Source organism: Acartia tonsa, chromosome 3 (assembly GCF_053477335.1).
Source record: "Acartia tonsa isolate MP-2025a chromosome 3, ASM5347733v1, whole genome shotgun sequence".
Classification (NCBI taxonomy): Eukaryota; Metazoa; Arthropoda; class Copepoda; order Calanoida; family Acartiidae; genus Acartia; species Acartia tonsa.
Genome location: NC_137262.1, coordinates 60741855 through 60760518, shown reverse-complemented (window position 1 = coordinate 60760518; position 18664 = coordinate 60741855). Strand labels below are relative to the sequence as shown.

The following is an 18664-nucleotide window of genomic DNA, read 5'->3' as shown; positions in this document are numbered from 1 at the left end:
AATTTTAAAAATGCAGTTTTTTCTTGAATTTTAAGTTTGATACTTGTTACACAAACCTTTTTAAAATTATATTGCTTGGCACCTAGGAGTTATATATATTATTTTATCTCCAGCCACAACAAAAAGATCCTGGGTCAATCCAACAACCTGACTGAAGCTGGATGTAATTGCAGGAGAGGAACAGTGTGTCCGCTAGATGGTAAATGTCTTAATGAATCCTTAATCTACAAAGCTACTGTAGAATCTGACCAGACATCATCAACCTATATTGGTCAAGCATCTACAACATTCAAAACAAGATACAATAATCACAAATCTTCATTCAACCTTCTCCATCTTCAAAAAAGTACACGGCTTTCTGGTTTTATTTGGAATTTGAAAGAAGAACAAAAACCTTACAATATTAAATGGGATATTGTTTCTTTGCAACCTACTTTTGATCCTGGATCTAACAAGTGTCAGCTTTGCTTAATGGAGAAAGTCTCAATTCTCAATTCTGACAAAAACTCATCTATCAACAAGCGGCATGAAATTTTCTCTAAATGTATTCATAGAAGAAATCATCTTTTGGCAAGACTGTAGCTGTTTAACATAGTTCTTTTTTTATATATTGTAATACAATTTTTTTCTTTAAATCCTCTAAAATATTTGTAAAAAATCCACGTATTTATTTTTAATGAAAAAAATAGTTTCTTTCTGATGATTGCAAAAGCATGAAACTCTGAGTAAAAGAAAATAAAAATTTAAGATAAAAAGTTGTTTTACTTTTAAGTATTATTTTATATATGTATATTTTAAGTACTTTCAATTTAAGCTTTGAAATGTGTATAGTTTTTAGTAAGAACCAAGGAGGGAGGGGGGGGGGGAGAGTTTATACACTAGTATATGAAATTCAGTATAAAATTTTGCCCTGATTGTTTTTGATATAGTTATTGACCAGATTCTTTTTGTAAAATCTTTTATATGATTAAATTCACCAGTAAAACTCTGAAAATTAAATTTTGATATTTAGTTGGATAAAACAGCCCCCAAAACACTAAAATTTTAAGATATTAGATTATTTTTAAAGACATTAAGTTAACTTTTTTAATGTAAACATTTTTGGACATATTTAATGTCAAGCTAATTTTTAAAATATACAAATGTATCTATATAAAATAATTATATAACTCCTAAGTGCTAAGCAATATAATTTTAAAATGGTTTGTGTAACTAGTATCAAACTTAAAATTCATGAAAAAAGTGCATTTTTAAAATTAGATGATACTTTAGAGGTGGCTCAAAAATTAATAATAGTAGAAAAATTTTATATACCTTTATGAAAATTAGAGGTTATGAGCTTTCCAATGGTATATATAGCATTTTTCTAATGACATGTTTAATATATTTGTATATTTTTTTGCAGGCTTGCCAATGTGAATTTTAAGTTAAAAATAGCTAAAATCTTTTTCCCGGATTTTCTCCCAAGAAGGAACGCTTTTGATTTTGTTTTTTGCATTTTTCATTAGTCTATATATGTATAAATCAGAATCTGTAATAATCTCAGATAGCCCCTTTCAAAAAACTGCTTTTCCCTTCCGGCGACCAGTGCTATAGGATATAACCAACAATCAAAATATAAAATATACATAAAGATTTGACATTATAAGGCTAAAAATCTACTGTATTAGGGTATTTTTTTTTTGGTTTCAGCCCTTAAATAAAAAATATGTGGATGTAGTTTTTGCTTATGCCTATCCCTGTGATAACCTAACCCAACCGGGCTCCACTGGACCCAATATAACCTAACCTAACGCAATAAAAAATCGAAAACTCCCCCCCCCCTCCTATTTTCATTTTTTTAAATAAAGGGGGGGGGGGGGGATCAGTGTTCAACACTAACAGGGTACATTGTGTGAAAATAAGTTTCCATTTTTTTACACTTAAATGTTTGTAACTTTTGGTTGATTTTCATTCTCGTTCACAATTTTCTTGTTTCTTATTCCTTAACACTAAAATTTTAATAATTATAGAAATTCAGCAAAAAAAGCATCCTACAAAGGGACAATATACTATTATACAGTAAGACTTATTTATCGGATCGTATTATGGACAGCTTTCCGCGGATATTAAAAAAGTTATTATATTAAAACTGGTGTTAGATTCATGATTTTTATTTCAATATTCGTGGGAAATAGTCTGTAATACGATCCTATACATAATTTCTAATTCATCGGATATTAAGCGATTTCGAAGCCATACTGTAATAAATCTTCTAAAAGTCTAATGAAAGTCTATCTCAAATAGGAGCTAAGCCCTTTCGGTGAAATAAAAAAAAAATCCCGATGAAAATTGGCAAAGATATGCAAAATTTTATCAAACATACATCCTACTGTAGTGTTGGCAGATAAAAATCCATTTACTACACATAACAAATGCAATTTATTTTGTTTTTAGTATAAGTTTGATGAAAAAAGGGTTAAGGTGCAAAAATAATGATGATAACATCCATAAAAGCAAAGCTCAGAAATGGTAGGAGAAACGCACATTAACCTTTGTAGAGTGTCAGAACCAAATGTATAAGCCTAATCAAAATTGTAAGTACATTTGTTGCAAAACTGTATAAATACTGGATACTATTTAAGGACATACTTTCATTCTTAGGATTTGATTATACAGATGCCTCTCTTATAATATTGTACCTTGTTGTCCTTGGAATCATTATTCCAAAAATCGGATGAAAAGGATAATTATATAAATTAATACAATTCACAAAGTATTATAGCAACATGTTTTAAAAGAACGTACAGACTTTCTGGTAACGATTCTAGGGTTGCTACGCTTCCTAAATCCTACCTTATTGTTATAGGAATCGTTATACAAAATTTGAAATCAATAGGACATTTCTAACATATCTGAAATAACAAAAAAAGCCAACAAATACGGACATACCCTAATTATAGAAAAGCTTCGCTTTTAAAAACAGACAGAACACATGTTAGTAATTAAAAAGAAACACAAAAATTTAGTAGATTTATTTCAATAAAAAAGCACAAAATAAAAACTATTTTATATAAATTAATAATACATTTGTTCTATAAATGTAAATTTTAAAGCGATTAAAATTAATACATTAATAAATACATCAATAAAAATGAGTTAGTTGATATCAGGGATCTAAAGGGATAAGACAATGGCCGATAAACTGATGTACACCCTCAATGATGATACACAAAATTATCCCTTTTGTAGTCTACAATTTATGTTTGAAACGTTTGGAAAATCAACTTAATGAACAAACCAATCAAATTTCCAATCAAAGTCCCCAAAGTTGTTATGCTAACGAATAAGAAACGTTATTATAAAACGTTGGGGACTAGTGTAATAATGTCTCCTCCCTCCCCGAGTTTAATTAAGCACATAAAAAGCAATGTTAGTTTTTTGGCGTTAATCTCAAATCTCACAAATATAAAAAGGTCTGCTGTTTAAAACCTCAAGAACGGACAAAGTTTTTATAGCAAGAAACAAGAATTAAGATCTCGAAAATGTACAAACTACTGCACCCAGAGTTTTAAGCTTTTGGTCAGGCTTTAGGCTATTTAACTTGAAAAGGGAGTTTAGAAAGTTTGCTTGTTTGATTCAAAGTATTCATACTTTAAAATTTTAATGAAAATAGAGGAAGTCATCATGGAATCTATGGGAATAAGACAATGGGCAATAAATTCATGTACATCCCCAATGATAACACACAAAATTACTTCTTCTGTAGATTAAAATTAATAGTTGAAAAGTTTGGATACTCAACTTAATAAATCAACCAATCAAAATTTACTTAAGTCCCCAAAGCGAATAAGAAAACATTATTATAACACTTTGGGGACTAGTGTAATAAACAGCTCATTATCCCCTCTCTCTGTATAAAACCACAAAATCTTTGCCTTGATGTTCTAGAGGTTTTAAATGACAGACCTTAAATATAACAAGGACAAACCGTGTCGTGATAAAGTTTTGCGCGCAGCTAGCGAAAATAAAGGCACTCACACAAGTGGACGTTCACATGTTCTAAAATATTCACATAAATATATATATTTTTTTACAATTTTTTTTTTGGGGTATAGTCCCTTTTGGGCAACGCCTCTTAAAGGGCGTTTCGTCGTATATTCACATTAGTTTTTTAGTTATTTTAGGTTAGGTAGGTTTAGAGCCCTCCGCAGGGGCTAGAAATAGGGTAAAAAATACTGTCAAAATACGACAAAACGCCTCTTAAATTTCTTTAATGAAAGGGAGATTATGTGAGTATGTTCAATTATAGCTGGGGATTTTTTTAGTTTGAATGTAACCCCCTCCCCCCCCCCCCCTCCTAAAGCAAAAATCAAGTGCTAATCCCCAGTTTTTAATAATACTTGTATTACAAGGAGATTCAAAATAATAAAATATGTCTCAAAGAACTTAGCGATCACAACCCCCCCCCCCCCCCCCAATACTTAGGGGAGGGGGCTCTGTGCTTGCTTGGCAATCTGAAGGAAAGCACCAAAAAAATATTTTGATCATGAAAAAGAAAGGAAGTACCTAGCGGATTTCGTCGTTCACAGTAGCTTTTGATATTTTCAGTTAGGTAGATGTTAATGATTGCCCCGCAGTGTTAGAAAATAGGCCTCCTTATGGTTAGAGCCAACCATTGGGGCTAGAAATAGGAGAATAGCTATTGTAATACAATCAAACCCGCTACATCGTTTTCTTTCCATGATCCTAATATTTTGTTGGTAAAAGCAAGTTTGCAATAATAATACACTGGTTAAATAATACATTAAAAACATGAGTAGAATATTAAGTACTTATTTTTAGTAGATATATAGTTCTCCTTTACAGTGAAGCTTGTTTAAAAAAAGGAAATACATAAAAAATAACAATCATATATTCATAAATATTTTTTAATAAAGAATGTTTTGTGATTCTTTGGAGTAATTCAACATATTTAGGGGATTTTCCAATTGAAAGATCAATTTAAATGTTTTAATTAATATCTCATATGATACTTTTAGTGGGACAGTCCCCTTTTTAAAGCACAAACAAGGGAAGGTTAGTTGAACAATAACTGTGGTTCCTATGGTTGTTTAATATCATAGTATGACATTATAATTACAGCAAGAGCTAGCCTGATACTCTACTGTAATTCTATTGTTACTAATATTTATGGAACCAGCAAAACAAATAGGAATTCTATGGTTTATAAATACCATAGTATGACAGTATAATTACAGCCTGTCACAATACTGTAATTATGGAACCATAGAAACCACACAACAAGAACACACTCTATTCCATTACCGCGCCGTGATTGGCCTTTTCAGAGAAGACTCTCAGTAGGAAGTCCCCTTCTTGGTCAGGTTTGAAGGTGGATGGGACGATTACATAGTTCCCTGGAGGTAGCTTGAACCTGGCACATACCTAGATAGATAGATATATAGCGAGGTAGATAGATAGAAATATAGATATATAGATAGATAGAGTGATAGATATCTAGACATCCTTGTAGCTATGTAGATAGATAGATAGATAGATATACCTCTCTAAGATTAATAAAAGCCTTGCTCCTAGCACATGAAGCATTATATCTGAAGAATTCTGTATCTAGACATCCTTGTGGCTATGTAGTTAGATAGATAGATAGATATAGATAGATGGATAGATAGATAGATATACCTCTCTAAGATTAATAAAAGCCTTGCTCCTAGCACATGAAGCATTATATCTGAAGAATTCTGTATCTAGACATCCTTGTGGCTATGTAGATAGATAGATAGATAGATAGATAGATAGATTTACCTCTCTAAGATTAATAAAAGCCTTGCTCCTAGCACAAGAAGCATTATATCTGAAGAAGTCTGTATCTAGACATCTTTGTGGCTATGTAGATAGATAGATAGATAGATAGATAGATAGATAGATAGATAGATAGATATACCTCTCTAAGATTAATAAAAGTATTGCTCCTAGCACAGGAAGCATTATATCTGAAGAAGTCTGTATCTAGACATTCTTGTGGCTATGTAGTTAGATAGATAGATAGATATAGATAGATGGATAGATAGATAGATAGATAGATATACCTCTCTAAGATTAATAAAAGCCTTGCTCCTAGCACAGGAAGCATTATATCTGAAGAAGTCTGTATCTAGACATTCTTGTGGCTATGTAGTTAGATAGATAGATAGATATAGATAGATGGATAGATAGATAGATAGATAGATATACCTCTCTAAGATTAATAAAAGCCTTGCTCCTAGCACAGGAAGCATTATATCTGAAGAAGTCTGTATCAAGCCTCCCCTGTGGCTCCCCCTTCAGATTGTACACGCAGAACCCAATGGTCAACAGATCCAGGCCCTGAAACAAAGAATCAACATTTTCTACCTTGTAGCTTTCAAAACTATTGTCTACTATTAATCTGAATGTCAGCTGTCTGTCGGCTATAGAAAAAGGAGGTTTTTATTAATGATATTAAAGATGTCTGAATTTTCATGTTAACATTCCAAATTAAATAAGCAACTATTTTCTTTTCGTACATGAATTCATTCATTTAAAGGGAGAAATGTGATTTTCTCGGCTAACATTAAAGAAAGAGATATCAAATTCTTTTAAAGATTCTCAAGGTGTACAAACTATGTATCTATTATTAAATTCTGCATTAGGAAGATTGCAATATAAATCATTTATCACATCGTATTCTAGACAGCTTTCCGCGGATATTAGAATGTTTATTTGTAAGATTAAAACTATTTTTCTTTAGCCACGAGGGGTCAGTGAAAAGCCTGGGAGATATTCTTGGAAAATTGACAGAAATACAATGCTAAACATTAATTTTCAGTATGGCTGAGAACCAGTTCTAATCCAGCAGGCATATAGGAAATGTAATCATTTAGAGTAAAAAAAGTATTGTAGATTATTACCTCATCCCTCATAGCTCTACGTCCCCTCTGCATAAGATTTATTATAACTGTGCACTTCTCCTCGTCATCTCCTTCATCTGGGTCCTAGGATAGATAGATAGATAGTAAGTTAAATAGATAGATAGATGGTTAGATAGATAGACAGACAGACAGATAGATAGTTAAATATAAGCTTACCTCCAAAGAAATGAGATACTGTGGGTTATTAGCAAAGGTATCCAGGTAGTTCCTACAACCTCCAGCCGTGTCTCCAGGCCTCCAGGAACCTTCAAAAGTGGCCACCTCCCACTTGAAGTTGTTGTCCATGTCCAAAGAGTCAGGGCTTAGGTTACACAGCTCCATCTAAATATAAAAAAGCAATTAAGTCGAGACTGATAAGAAATCTTTACAGTTATTCAGGATAATATCCTATTATATAAAGTACTTTTTTTTTGTCTTAAGCGAAGGATCTCACTAACCACTGATCCAATATATTGTTCTCATATACCGTGATGCTTCTTTTTTGGTGAGGTTATCTCCACCCTCCCAATAAAAATTACCCCCACCCCCCTCCCACAAAAATCTTTTTCTTGAGGTTTTTTTTTTAATGCAACCATCTCGTAATCATTGCACAAATGGAACTTAGAATCCGAATTTCTTTATGAAACTTGGCATGAGTAAACCTTGGTAGATTTATTTACCCAAAATCGAACAAAATGAACGAGGAATTTTCAAGTAGATTAAATAAGATAAAAACTTATAGTACCTAATTAGACTTCAGGAGATGCATAATGTTCGAAATATAAATACCTGAAGATAGCTAGATAGATAATTAAGATAGCTAGGTACCTGATCAAAATATTTGACAAAATCTTTGTAGGACATCCAGAACTCTCCATCATGTTCAAAATTAATTCCCAGCTGCATTTTCTCATCATCGGGGACATAATTCCATTCTATAATTATAGATAGATAGATATGTAGATAGATAGATATGAAGATAGATAGATGAAGATAGATAGATATGTAGATAGATAGATAGATAGCTGCATATTCTCATCATCAGGGACATAATTCCATTCTATAATTATAGATAGATATGTAGTTAGATAGATAGATAGATAAGTGGATAGATAGATAGAAAAATAGATAGAAAGATAGATAGAGATATAGGTAGATAGATAGATATAGATGTTCCATTCCACTCTGTCGTATTACCCCAGGGATTACGGATACAGATCATAAGGGGAATCTTCCCAGATACCATCTATCTATCTATCTATGAATCTCTCTACCTGGAGATCCATCGGACCAAGCTCCATTCCACTCTGTCTCATTACCCCAGGGATTACGGATACGAATCATAAGGGGAATCTTCCCAGATACTATCTATCTATCCAACTATCTCTATCTATCTATCTATCTCTCTACCTGGAGATCCATCAGACCATACTCCATTCCACTCTGTGTCATTACCCCAGGGATTACGGATACGGATCAGGGGAATCTTCCCAGTTACTATCTATCTATCTATCCAACTATATCTATCTATCTCTCTACCTGGAGATCCATCAGACCAAGCTCCATTCCACTCTGTCTCATTACCCCAGGGATTACGGATACGAATCATAAGGGGAATCTTCCCAGATACTAACTATCTATCTATCCAGCTATTTCTATCTATCTATCTATCTCTCTACCTGGAGATCCATCAGACCAAGCTCCATTCCACTCTGTCTCATTACCCCAGGGATTACGGATACAGATCATAAGGGGAATCTTCCCAGATACTATCTATCTATCCAACTATCTCTATCTATCTATCTCTACCTGGAGATCCATCGGACCAAGCTCCATTCCACTCTGTCTCATTACCCCAGGGATTACGGATACGGATCATCAGGGGAATCTTACCAGATACTATCTATCTATCTATATATCTATCCAACTATCTCTATCTATCTATCTAATCTATCTATCTACCTGGAGATCCATCAGACCAAGCTCCATTCCACTCTGTTTCATTACCCCAGGGATTACGGATACGGATCAGAGGAATCTCCCCGGAAACTCGCGGCGTCTCTATCTTGGCCTTCACAACCTGCAACAATAAATGTATAGGGTATATAGATTTATAATCCATACAATTACCAGCCCCAAGTGGTGGAGACTCTTATCGTCTGCTAACATATTGCTTTCTAACCTTTTGTAGAGTCTCGGCTGTGTTTATATTTCTGATGCTATTACCTTATTTCAAAGACCCAAAACAAAATCGGGATAGGGTCCCCGCCCTGTGGGCAGAGTTACATATAGCTCATGCCCCCTCAATTCATCTCAACAAAATCTGTTATGTTATTAAAAAAATCATTAGATCTTCTTTTATCCAATGTACAATGGCATGCTTTAATTGTAATCCACAAAGAAAACAAAACAATGATTAAAAAGAAAAATATGTTTACTAATTTAAGTTTTCTTCTTCTACTTAGCAGTATCTCATTCCAATACATGTTAATATTAAATGACAAAAACTGTGCTTTGTTTTCATTGATTTGGAATGTCTGTCTTTGTCTATCCGTCCGTCTGTCTGTTTATCTATCTATCTATCTAACTAACCTTAGTAATACTATAAGCATGACCTCTGACAAGCCCCACGGAGGTCCTGTCCTCTTATATCTATCTATCTATTTATCTATCTATCTATCTATCTATCTATCTATCTATCTATCTATCTAACTAACCTTAGTAATACTATAAGCATGACCTCTGACAAGCCCCACGGAGGTCCTGTCCTCTTATATCTATATATCTATCTATCTATCTAACTAACCTTAGTAATACTATAAGCATGATCTCTGACAAGCCCCACGGAGGTCCTGTCCTCTTATATCTATCTATCTATCTAACTAACCTTAGTAATACTATAAGCGTGACCTCTGACAAGCCCCACAGAGGTCCTGGCCTCCAGAACATTTGGATCCGGCTCCACGGAGGTCCTGGTCTCCTATATCTATCTATCTATCTGACTAACCTTAGTAATACTATAAGCATGACCTCTGACAAGCCCCACCGAGGTCCTGGCCTCAAGAACATTAGGATCCGGCTCCAGGGAACAACCCATCAGTGAACATCTTTCAAATGCCTACAAAATAGATAAACATCAAATTATGAATTAAAATAAATGGAAAGCGTCTCTATAAATGATTCTAAATGTTGGTCTCATTTATCTATTTATCCATCTATCATTGTAGTTTAGCTTACTGAAAAATCATGTTTAGCATTTACTTTCTATTTCTCCTTTGACAAGTTAGTCCAGAAACCAGTGGGTATCTATCTATACCTAAATAAAGGTATAATTATGTCAAATATCTAACTATCTTTCCATACCTTCAACGAAATAAGCAAAGCTACTCTATAACTAGGTATGTCTGTACGTTCGTACCTTTAACAAGATAGTAAATAAGCCAGGGGGCGGAGCCTTATTAGCCAGATCAAACATCTCGGTGCAGCCCCCTGTGAAGTCGACCATGGCCTCCATGGTGGTGCCTCCCTTCAGCGACTCGTAGGACCCGTGCAACTTCGCGTACGCCTTCTCAAACAGGGCGCTCCAAAACTCCTACAATTGAAAGTAAGGCTAAAATGAATGAACATTACAAAATAATTAAATGTGCTTTTTTGATCTTTTTGTTTATTTTTTTTTACTTTAAATATTTAACAAATTTCATTGATAGGTAGGTACTATTAATTGCTATTAATTAAAAGCTTTAAGTGCCACTTAATTATATGAATGTACGAAGAACTAAAAGAAAAGGTCGAAAATTCATGATTTCATGTTTAATTAACAAGATGGGTAGAAGATAAATAACTGTAAATATTGCTGGGACACAAAATTTTGGTAACTTTTAAAAAACTAGCAGTGTCTAAACTTTTCAACAAATATTTTTTTTTATCTAGGAAAGGTAATTTTGTTTATCATCATTTGGGAATCCAATTATATCTTTTCAAAAATGGTCCAAACTAGGTTTGAGTGCAAGCACCCATTTACCTCTTGAGCGTCTGACTGGATGAAAACCAGTTTTCCATTTCTTGTAGGTAGAAAATCGTCGATGACAACGTCCACCCATTCACCATACTGCCAAAACCTAAATAATAACGTAAGGTTAAGTGGCAATTTTCCTCAATTTTTTTAAATAGCAAAGCTACTCTATAATTTGAAATGTCCGTAGGTCTGAAAAGTTTTGGGAAAAAACGTAATTTTCTCGGCTGCTATAAAAGATAAAACGCTAAAACTTCTTGTCAACATTCCCATCAATATTAAGTATAATCCTTATAATAAAGTAACAGGATGTTTGTGTGTCTGTGTGTTTGTATGTTTGTACCGAAGGATCTCCCTAACCGCTGAACCGATCGGGTTCTCCTTAACAGGGTAGCTTCTCATAGGTCCCGGGAAGGTTTATAACTATTTTCTTGGGGGGTGGGACACCCCCAACCCCCCCAAAAAAAATGAAAAATCCCCCCCCCAAAATTTTTTTTAAAATTTTTTAAAACTTTAATGAAAAATGAAGGGGGGTGGGCACCCCCTTCCAAAAAAAAAATTTTCGCCCCCCCCCAAAATTTATTTTTACTTTTTCTTTTAAAATCTAAAATAAGAAATTGAATTATTAAATTCAACTATCTCCTCAACTGCCCCTAGAGGCCTCTAGGGGCGTATCCGCTAGTTAAGTATAAATCATCCATAGCGGTTTGACTGCTTTTGGGCAGCCTTTATTTTTCTCGGCTCCTGTAAAAGATAGAAGGCTGAAACTTAAAGTAAAGCAGCAAAAACATGATAATTATTCTTATTGCTGAAATTTAATAATTTTACCCATAAGTAGCGCAGCAATAACAAAAAGGCAATAATTTACATTTCTATCTCTTATTCTAATTATAAATGGTCTTGACTGAAAAAGAAAATCTTAGGACTGGTCTTGACAATTTAAAAGTACAAAATATGGGATGGTCCTGACATGTTTAATTTTACTAGGAATGGAATGGTCCTAACATGTTTAAACTTACTTGAAATGAAAGATACCAGCATACTCCTCAGAGAAAGACTGATCAAGAGGTATGACTCTAGACCTGACTTTCTTGTTCATGGTTAGGTTAGCCATAGCTGCTAGCAACCAACAATCACCCAACTCTCCCTAAATGATATTAATGGTCAGGTTATCCATCTCCCCCCTTTTCAAATTTGTTTTTAAAAGAAATTTTTTATGTAAGGGGTTGGGTTATTTTTCTTTTTTTCTTGGGGGGAGGGTATTTTTCTTTTGAGGGGGTTGGTAGTGTCCCATTCCCCGAGAAAATAGCTTAAAATCACCACAGGACCAATAGGTATATTCCCAGAAGAGTAGAACTTAATTGGTTCAGCGGTTACCGAGATATTAAGCTTCAGACGGACAGACAGAAATTGTTCTACTTTGTATTATATATATTAGGCTAACCTGATTGATGTCAAATCTATCTCCTCCACCAACAAAGAGATGTGGCTCCTCCACAAGTTCATGGGGACGCTTCCATTCTATTCCCCAGGCTTGCTAGATAGATAGATTTCTGGGTAATAGGGTAAGTAATAGGTTAAGTAAAACCCATCAGACAACGAACCCTTTGATTGCGCTACCTTTGTCTGAGAAGTCCTAACTGTGCATGGTAATGAGTTGCGCCCGTTTCAGGCCAAGGCATTCCCCCTACTCTAACTATTAATGTCACGCACCTGACATAGTAGCAGAAGGAACAATTTTTAACGTCTTTAGTTATGATGCGGTGTTAAGCCGAGATTCAAACCTATTACCTTCCCTCGCGACGGGCGAGTGCGCTACATGTTGAGCCACGGTCGCGGGTTTTTAGATAGATAAATACAGATAAGTTAGGGTTTCCTAAGTCTGACAAAATAGCCAAGTTTTTTAAAGATTAGACTTTAATATTTGCTAAAATCTAAAGGGACAGTTACATCATGTAATTAAGATACTTGATTCAATCCTTAAATACAGTGTGTTTTTTTTATGAGAACTTTTTTGAAAGCAATTTTACCCCACTTATAGTTATCAGAATTTAATGATTATTGGCTTATTTTCTTTGTTTTTAAGGCAATTAATAGAACAACAAAAAAATATTTCAGTTTTTATTTTAAAAGTACAGTAAAATCTAAATTTCAAAATTTAGGTGTCAACATATAAAAATGGTTTTAGCGCATTTTTCTTAAAAAATTGATTTTCTGTAGTCGACTTTGGGGGGCCAGTACTCCCTCCCTGGTTGAAATATGACCTTCAAACTTTGATATGTTCTAGTACATGTCCCTAATAGTATCTGTATACATTTATAAAATTATAGCTCTATATCTCAACTTTGAAGTGTTTGGCAGCCATTTTTGCAAAAGGTTGATTATTTGAGCATAAGAAAAATGCGCTAAAACCATTTTTAGATGTTGACACCTAAGTTTTGAATTTTAGATTTTACTGTACTTTTTAAATAAAAACTGAAATACTTTTTTGTTGTTCTATCAATTGCCTTAAAAAACAAAGAAAATAAGCCATTACTCATTAAATTCTGATAACTATAAGTGGGGTAAAATTACTTTCAAAAAAGTTCTCATAAAAAAAAACACACTGTATTATTGCAAAATAAAACAAACAAACATGTCTAAGAAATATTTTATAATACTTAACATATCCTTTTTTTAAATTCTTATATAAAGGGTTGAAACCTTGGACAATAAATTGTTATACATTCCCAATAATCAATAATGATGAACAAAATTAAACCATATTAGATTAAATTAATGATTTAAAAATTTTTGGATACTGCTATTTTGAACCTACTAAGATTTTAAAAAGTTCACAAAGATTTTAAGCAATGAGCGACATTGTTTATAAATCTTTGAGTACCATAATAAATAACAGTATCATATCCCCCTTCCTAATGTTTGTTAGCTTAATGTTGCTTATGCTTATTGATGTCTGGTTTTCTAATTCATTGGCTTTACAACCTTGGGGACTTGATTGGTAAATTTTGATTGGTTGGTTAATTAAGATGAATGTTTCAACGTTTCAACAACTAATTTTAATCTACAGAAGGGATAATTGTGTGTATCGTCATTATGAATATTGTACAATGTACATCAATCAATCGGCCATTGTCTTATCCCTTTCGATCCCTGTGTTGATGTCCTTCAAAGTTAAGAATTAATAATACCTTAGAGAAGTAGATGCTGTCATTATCCGCAGGAAACTCGGGATCTGTGAACAGTTCACCAGACCCAAGACAGCTGGCTTTGATCTCATCAAAATCTTGGCCATACAGCTTTCCATCAACCACTACTGGGTTATCCCTTGATAGATAGATAAGTTATGGTAGATAGAGAGATTAGTATGGCAGGTGTCCTATTTTAGTACACCCTAATGAAAGTAACTTAACAGTTATCTAAAATAAATAGTTTCTTGAAGTGTCTGTCTATCTATTTGATGAATATCTTTCTATAGGTATATCATCTTATTGACTTTCTAGCTATCTTTCTATCTGCAAGTATCTACCTGTCTATATCTTCCTTCTGAATTCTGGCTGTCCTCTTTCTACCTACAGCACCAAGAAGTATATATCAACCTTGCTATCTATCTAACTAACTGCAAGTATCTACCTGTCTATCTCTCCCTGCTGAATTCTAGCTGCCCTCTGTCTGCTTACAGCACCAAGAAGGATATATCAACCTTGCTAGCTATCTATCTATCTGCAACTTAGTATCTACCTGTCTATCTCTCCTTGCTGAATTCTAGCTGTCCTCTGTCTGCCACCAGCACTCAAACCTCCACCAAGAAAGAAATCCAGCAATGGAGAATTTACTGTGTCCTAAACAAAAAACCAAATAAATACCTAGAGATCTAGAAATTGGAAAAAATTAGAATATTCATATGAATATATTCTGATAAGTTAGTACTTTGTTACAGATAATCGCTGGATAGCAAGATAGATAATGGATGTCTAGGTACTTGTTCTTCACAATCAAAAGTATCTCTCTCAGCTATTTCCTCCTCTGGTAAATCATCAAGAGAGAAACTCAATAAGATAGAAAGTAAGATAGATAATGGATGTCTAGGTACCTGTTCTTCACAATCAAAAGTATCCCTCTCAGCTATTTCTTCCTCAGGTAAATCATCTGGAGGTAACTCAATAACCTCCTCGCTCATTGTAAGAGATTATTCACTCTGAAATATTTTACAATTAAATTTTATTTTTATAGTTTAGGTACTATTCTATTAATTTCAATTGTAATCAAAATTCAATCTTAATGATTTTTAAGTTACCAACATAAATTTAGGTACATCAAAAAGTAAACTGCTAGAAAGTTAAATGATTTTTCTTTCTAATAAAAAATACATAAGGGGGGGGGGGTTTAATGCAACCATCTCGTAATCAATGTATAAATGGCACTTAGAATTCGAATTTCGATCTGAAATTTTGCATGAGTAATCCTTGGTAGGTCTATTTCCCCTAAATTGAATAAAAAGTTTGAAAAAGTAACGACTGGCGGCTCAGCCGTTAAGCCGGTTTTTGGCTATTTTCAGGGCAAATCCATCATTAATTACGAAGGAATCAACTTTTTGAATGATAGTTTTACATTATTCGGTTTAAAAATGATACTCTTGGCATTTTATAGCTTCTACAAGCCTTTTTTAGACGATTCTAGCTGTTAAACAGCTGGTACTAGAAATTTTTAAAAAGTGTATTGGTGTTACAATAAATTCCATCCAATTCTAATGATGAGCCTAACTGTTCAATAAAGATATCATGAGCTTTGAGATACTTTAATCTTAATTTCAAAGTCTCAACTATGTATTCTCTTCCATGATAAGTTGTCAGAATTTGTGCATTAGGGCATAAAGATCTGAAAAAATCTAATTCTCTTTTGTGATCACTTTCTGATGAATAATTATTCAAAACAATAACTGTGTGAACTTTCTTTAGCTGAGTTAAAGATGTTTCAATCTCTTCAGTTTCATACCTGTCGCCTTTATAAACCAAAAATTCCAAGGTATCACTAATGTTGGCAAACCATATTGGTCTAGATTCTTCATCAAACAAGTATTGATTACAATAAAATTCTATCAGGTAAAGATCTGTAAGGTTCGGCATTTTTAATATGCTCTGAACATGAGAACCATCATCTATCACTAGGCACAGCAGAACTGGAGCACTTTTCAAGAGATTGGGCAAGACCCAATATTTATTCATCCATACATTTTTCAACTTTGGGAGTAGATCAGGAAAACTCCAATTTCTGTTTTGATACTCATATTTATTTTCATTTGCAACTAAAATTAGAGTTTCCAATTGAGAAGCATTGGAGGCAATTAGAGCATTTGCTAATACTTCATGGACATTTCTAAATCTTAGACACTTGACCTGTGGAAAGTTCTCCATAATTAAATGCACCTGATGAGGACGAATAAAACAACCATCAAAGTTTATTCCAGTCAACATTGGCCTACACTTTGAAATCAGAGATGCTACTATTTCAGGAAAAAAAATGTCAAATAAAGATAAGGTTTGTAGGTTAGGTAGTTCAGGTAATTGCTCATGGGATATATTAATATTTAGATGATTTTCAACAATTGGTGATTTTAAACTTAATTTAGACAAAGATTCAGAACAAGATGAAAGCAATGAAACCAAAGACTCAGGACGAATTCTAATAGCAACCACAGTCTTCAATTTGGGAGATTTGGGTAAATTTGGTAGGGATGTATAGAAAGGATAAAAATTTGACAATCTTAGATAGGTTAATTGTTCAGCATGTTTTGTCAATAGGTTTCCTAAATTTGAGTTTTCGTATTTACAAATTGTTAATTTCTCCAGAAATTTAAATCTTGTGCTTTCATGCTGCAAAAATGATGTAAAATCTGTAGGTAAATGACCAGGAAGTATGTGTAGTGCAGCTATGTTGTCCTTGTTATCATTCAGTACTTTTTGTATTGTATTGAATTTCTTGCATCTTCCATCAACAGTTACATCCAACAAGTTAAGATGGCCATTAGGTTTCCTCATTGCTTTCAAGATACATTCATAGTTGTTATCGCAATACATGCTTAGTATACTTTTCCAAGAAAATCTAAAACAAAATTATTTGTCTATATTTATGTGAAATCCAAATGTTTAAGTTGTCTATGGCATCAGCATACTTTAAAGGAACATACCGACTTTCTGGTAATGTTTATAGAGTTGCTGCGCTTTCTAGATTGAACCTAACTACCTATTATAGGAATTATCATGAAAAGTTTCAAATTGATGGTACAATTCTAAAATATCTAAATTATTAAAAAGACCAATCCTTTCCGAACGGACAGACAACCAACCCTAATTATAGAAAAGCTATGTAATCCATTATTAAGACTTACTCAGTTTTGCCATTGAATCTTAATTTAAATCTTCTACACTTTGATGGCATTATAGAACAGATTCTTTCATCAAACCTAAATTAAAGATATAAAGATCAGGAATAAGGTATTGCCAAGTAAATAAAAAATACCTACAAGGGGGGGGGGGGGGGAGATTAAAATGTTTTCATAACTACTAAATCCAGAATCCTTTGCAAATATTTTTATTCAATGAATTCAGTTGTTGGTTGTAGCTGTTGTGTGTGTCAAGATATAACTCTGACTACGACAATTCAGTAGGTAATAGAAGTTAGCATTGAAGGGGACTTTGCCATTTCAATTTTGGATGTATTTATGGCAGTTACTTTAAAAATGACTGAATTTTTAGCAGAGGTTTTACATTTTAACAAAAAAACATCTAAGAGTTGTTTTTCTGCCAGTTGTAGAAATATCATGTTCCACATTGAGGTGGATTTAAATGTGTAGAACTGTAAAGAAATCGCATTGGAAATTAGGCTGTCCCCCCTCCACACCCCCAAAAAATACCACAATTTTTTAGCCATTACTAGATAAATTACACCATTTGTAATTGATTTGATTTGATTTTGATATAATTATAGAAAGGTAAAGATAGACATATAAAGTTAAAATTGCAAATATCTCACCATCTAGAGACACAGCGCAGTTTTGCAATATCATGAAGGTACAAATAGTTTAGAAACACCAACAGAAGTTCTGGTGCCAGTTTCATAAACAAACCTCCCCCTCCCCTGGCCATTTTTTTTGTTCTGAAAATAAATAGGAAAACATTTTACTTAAACAAAGTGTAATAAAATTCCTTAAATTATACATGGACTAAACAAGGATAACAACATCCATAAACACAAAGCTCTGAAATTGTATGACAGACAAACATTAACTCTTGTAGAGTGTCAGAACTTAATATGCAAAATGTAAATATATAAGTTTTGACAAAATTGTATATAATAAATAAACTTCTTAAATACAGAATAGGTACTGTTTAAGGACATACTGACATTTTTAGGACTTAATTATAGAGATAAACAAAGTGTAATAAAAATCCTTAAATTTTACATGGACTAAACAAGGATAACAACATCCTTAAAAGAGAAGTTATGAAATTGTATGACAGACAAACATTAACTCTTGTAAGGTGTCAGAACTGAATATGCAAAATATAAATATAAAAGTTTTGACAAAATTGTACATAATAAATAAACTTCTTAAATACAGAATTCTGTTTAAAGACATACTGACATTTTTAAGGACTTGATTATAGAGATGCTTTGCTTATAATATCAATCTCCCCCCCTCCCCCCCTCCCGGCCTCAACTA

General features: G+C 33.2%; 1 protein-coding gene across 9 annotated transcripts; it reads right to left on the bottom strand.

The window, feature by feature from the left end:
- Nucleotides 1-1886: 1886 nt before the first annotated feature.
- Nucleotides 1887-18114, bottom strand: LOC145314767 (calpain-A-like). Of its 9 annotated transcripts, none has more exons than XR_013877869.1 (18): nucleotides 17974-18114; nucleotides 17330-17404; nucleotides 15035-17043; nucleotides 14683-14783; nucleotides 14133-14268; nucleotides 12386-12478; nucleotides 11961-12088; nucleotides 10951-11047; nucleotides 10348-10521; nucleotides 9937-10047; nucleotides 8892-9009; nucleotides 7758-7864; nucleotides 7107-7271; nucleotides 6930-7013; nucleotides 6235-6366; nucleotides 5308-5427; nucleotides 3971-4041; nucleotides 1887-1991 (listed from the first exon to the last, which is right to left on the bottom strand). XR_013877869.1 is itself a non-coding variant. In XM_080154829.1 (17 exons), exons 3-17 carry the CDS (start codon nucleotides 15119-15121, stop codon nucleotides 1986-1988), a joined length of 1659 nt encoding a protein of 552 aa, XP_080010955.1. In that variant the 5' UTR covers nucleotides 15122-17043; nucleotides 17330-17404; nucleotides 17974-18114; the 3' UTR covers nucleotides 1887-1985. The 9 variants fall into 9 exon arrangements, 4 of the variants coding, with proteins under 4 accessions (XP_080010955.1, XP_080010956.1, XP_080010953.1 ...); XR_013877870.1 differs by having other exon boundaries at nucleotides 1887-1984; XR_013877868.1 differs by lacking the exon at nucleotides 1887-1991 and adding an exon at nucleotides 3004-3471 and having other exon boundaries at nucleotides 3949-4041.
- Nucleotides 18115-18664: the final 550 nt, after the last annotated feature.

Coding starts and splice junctions, on each gene's coding strand:
- LOC145314767 (XM_080154826.1), bottom strand. CDS start 15,121: ATGAGCGAGGAGGTTATTGAGTTACCTCCAGATGATTTACCTGAGGAA. Junction 14,269..14,682: donor CAGCAAGGAGAGATAGACAG/GTAGATACTAAG, acceptor CTATCTATCAAG/GGATAACCCAGTAGTGGTTG. Junction 11,048..11,960: donor GCTGGTATCTTTCATTTCAA/GTAAGTTTAAAC, acceptor GTTATTATTTAG/GTTTTGGCAGTATGGTGAAT.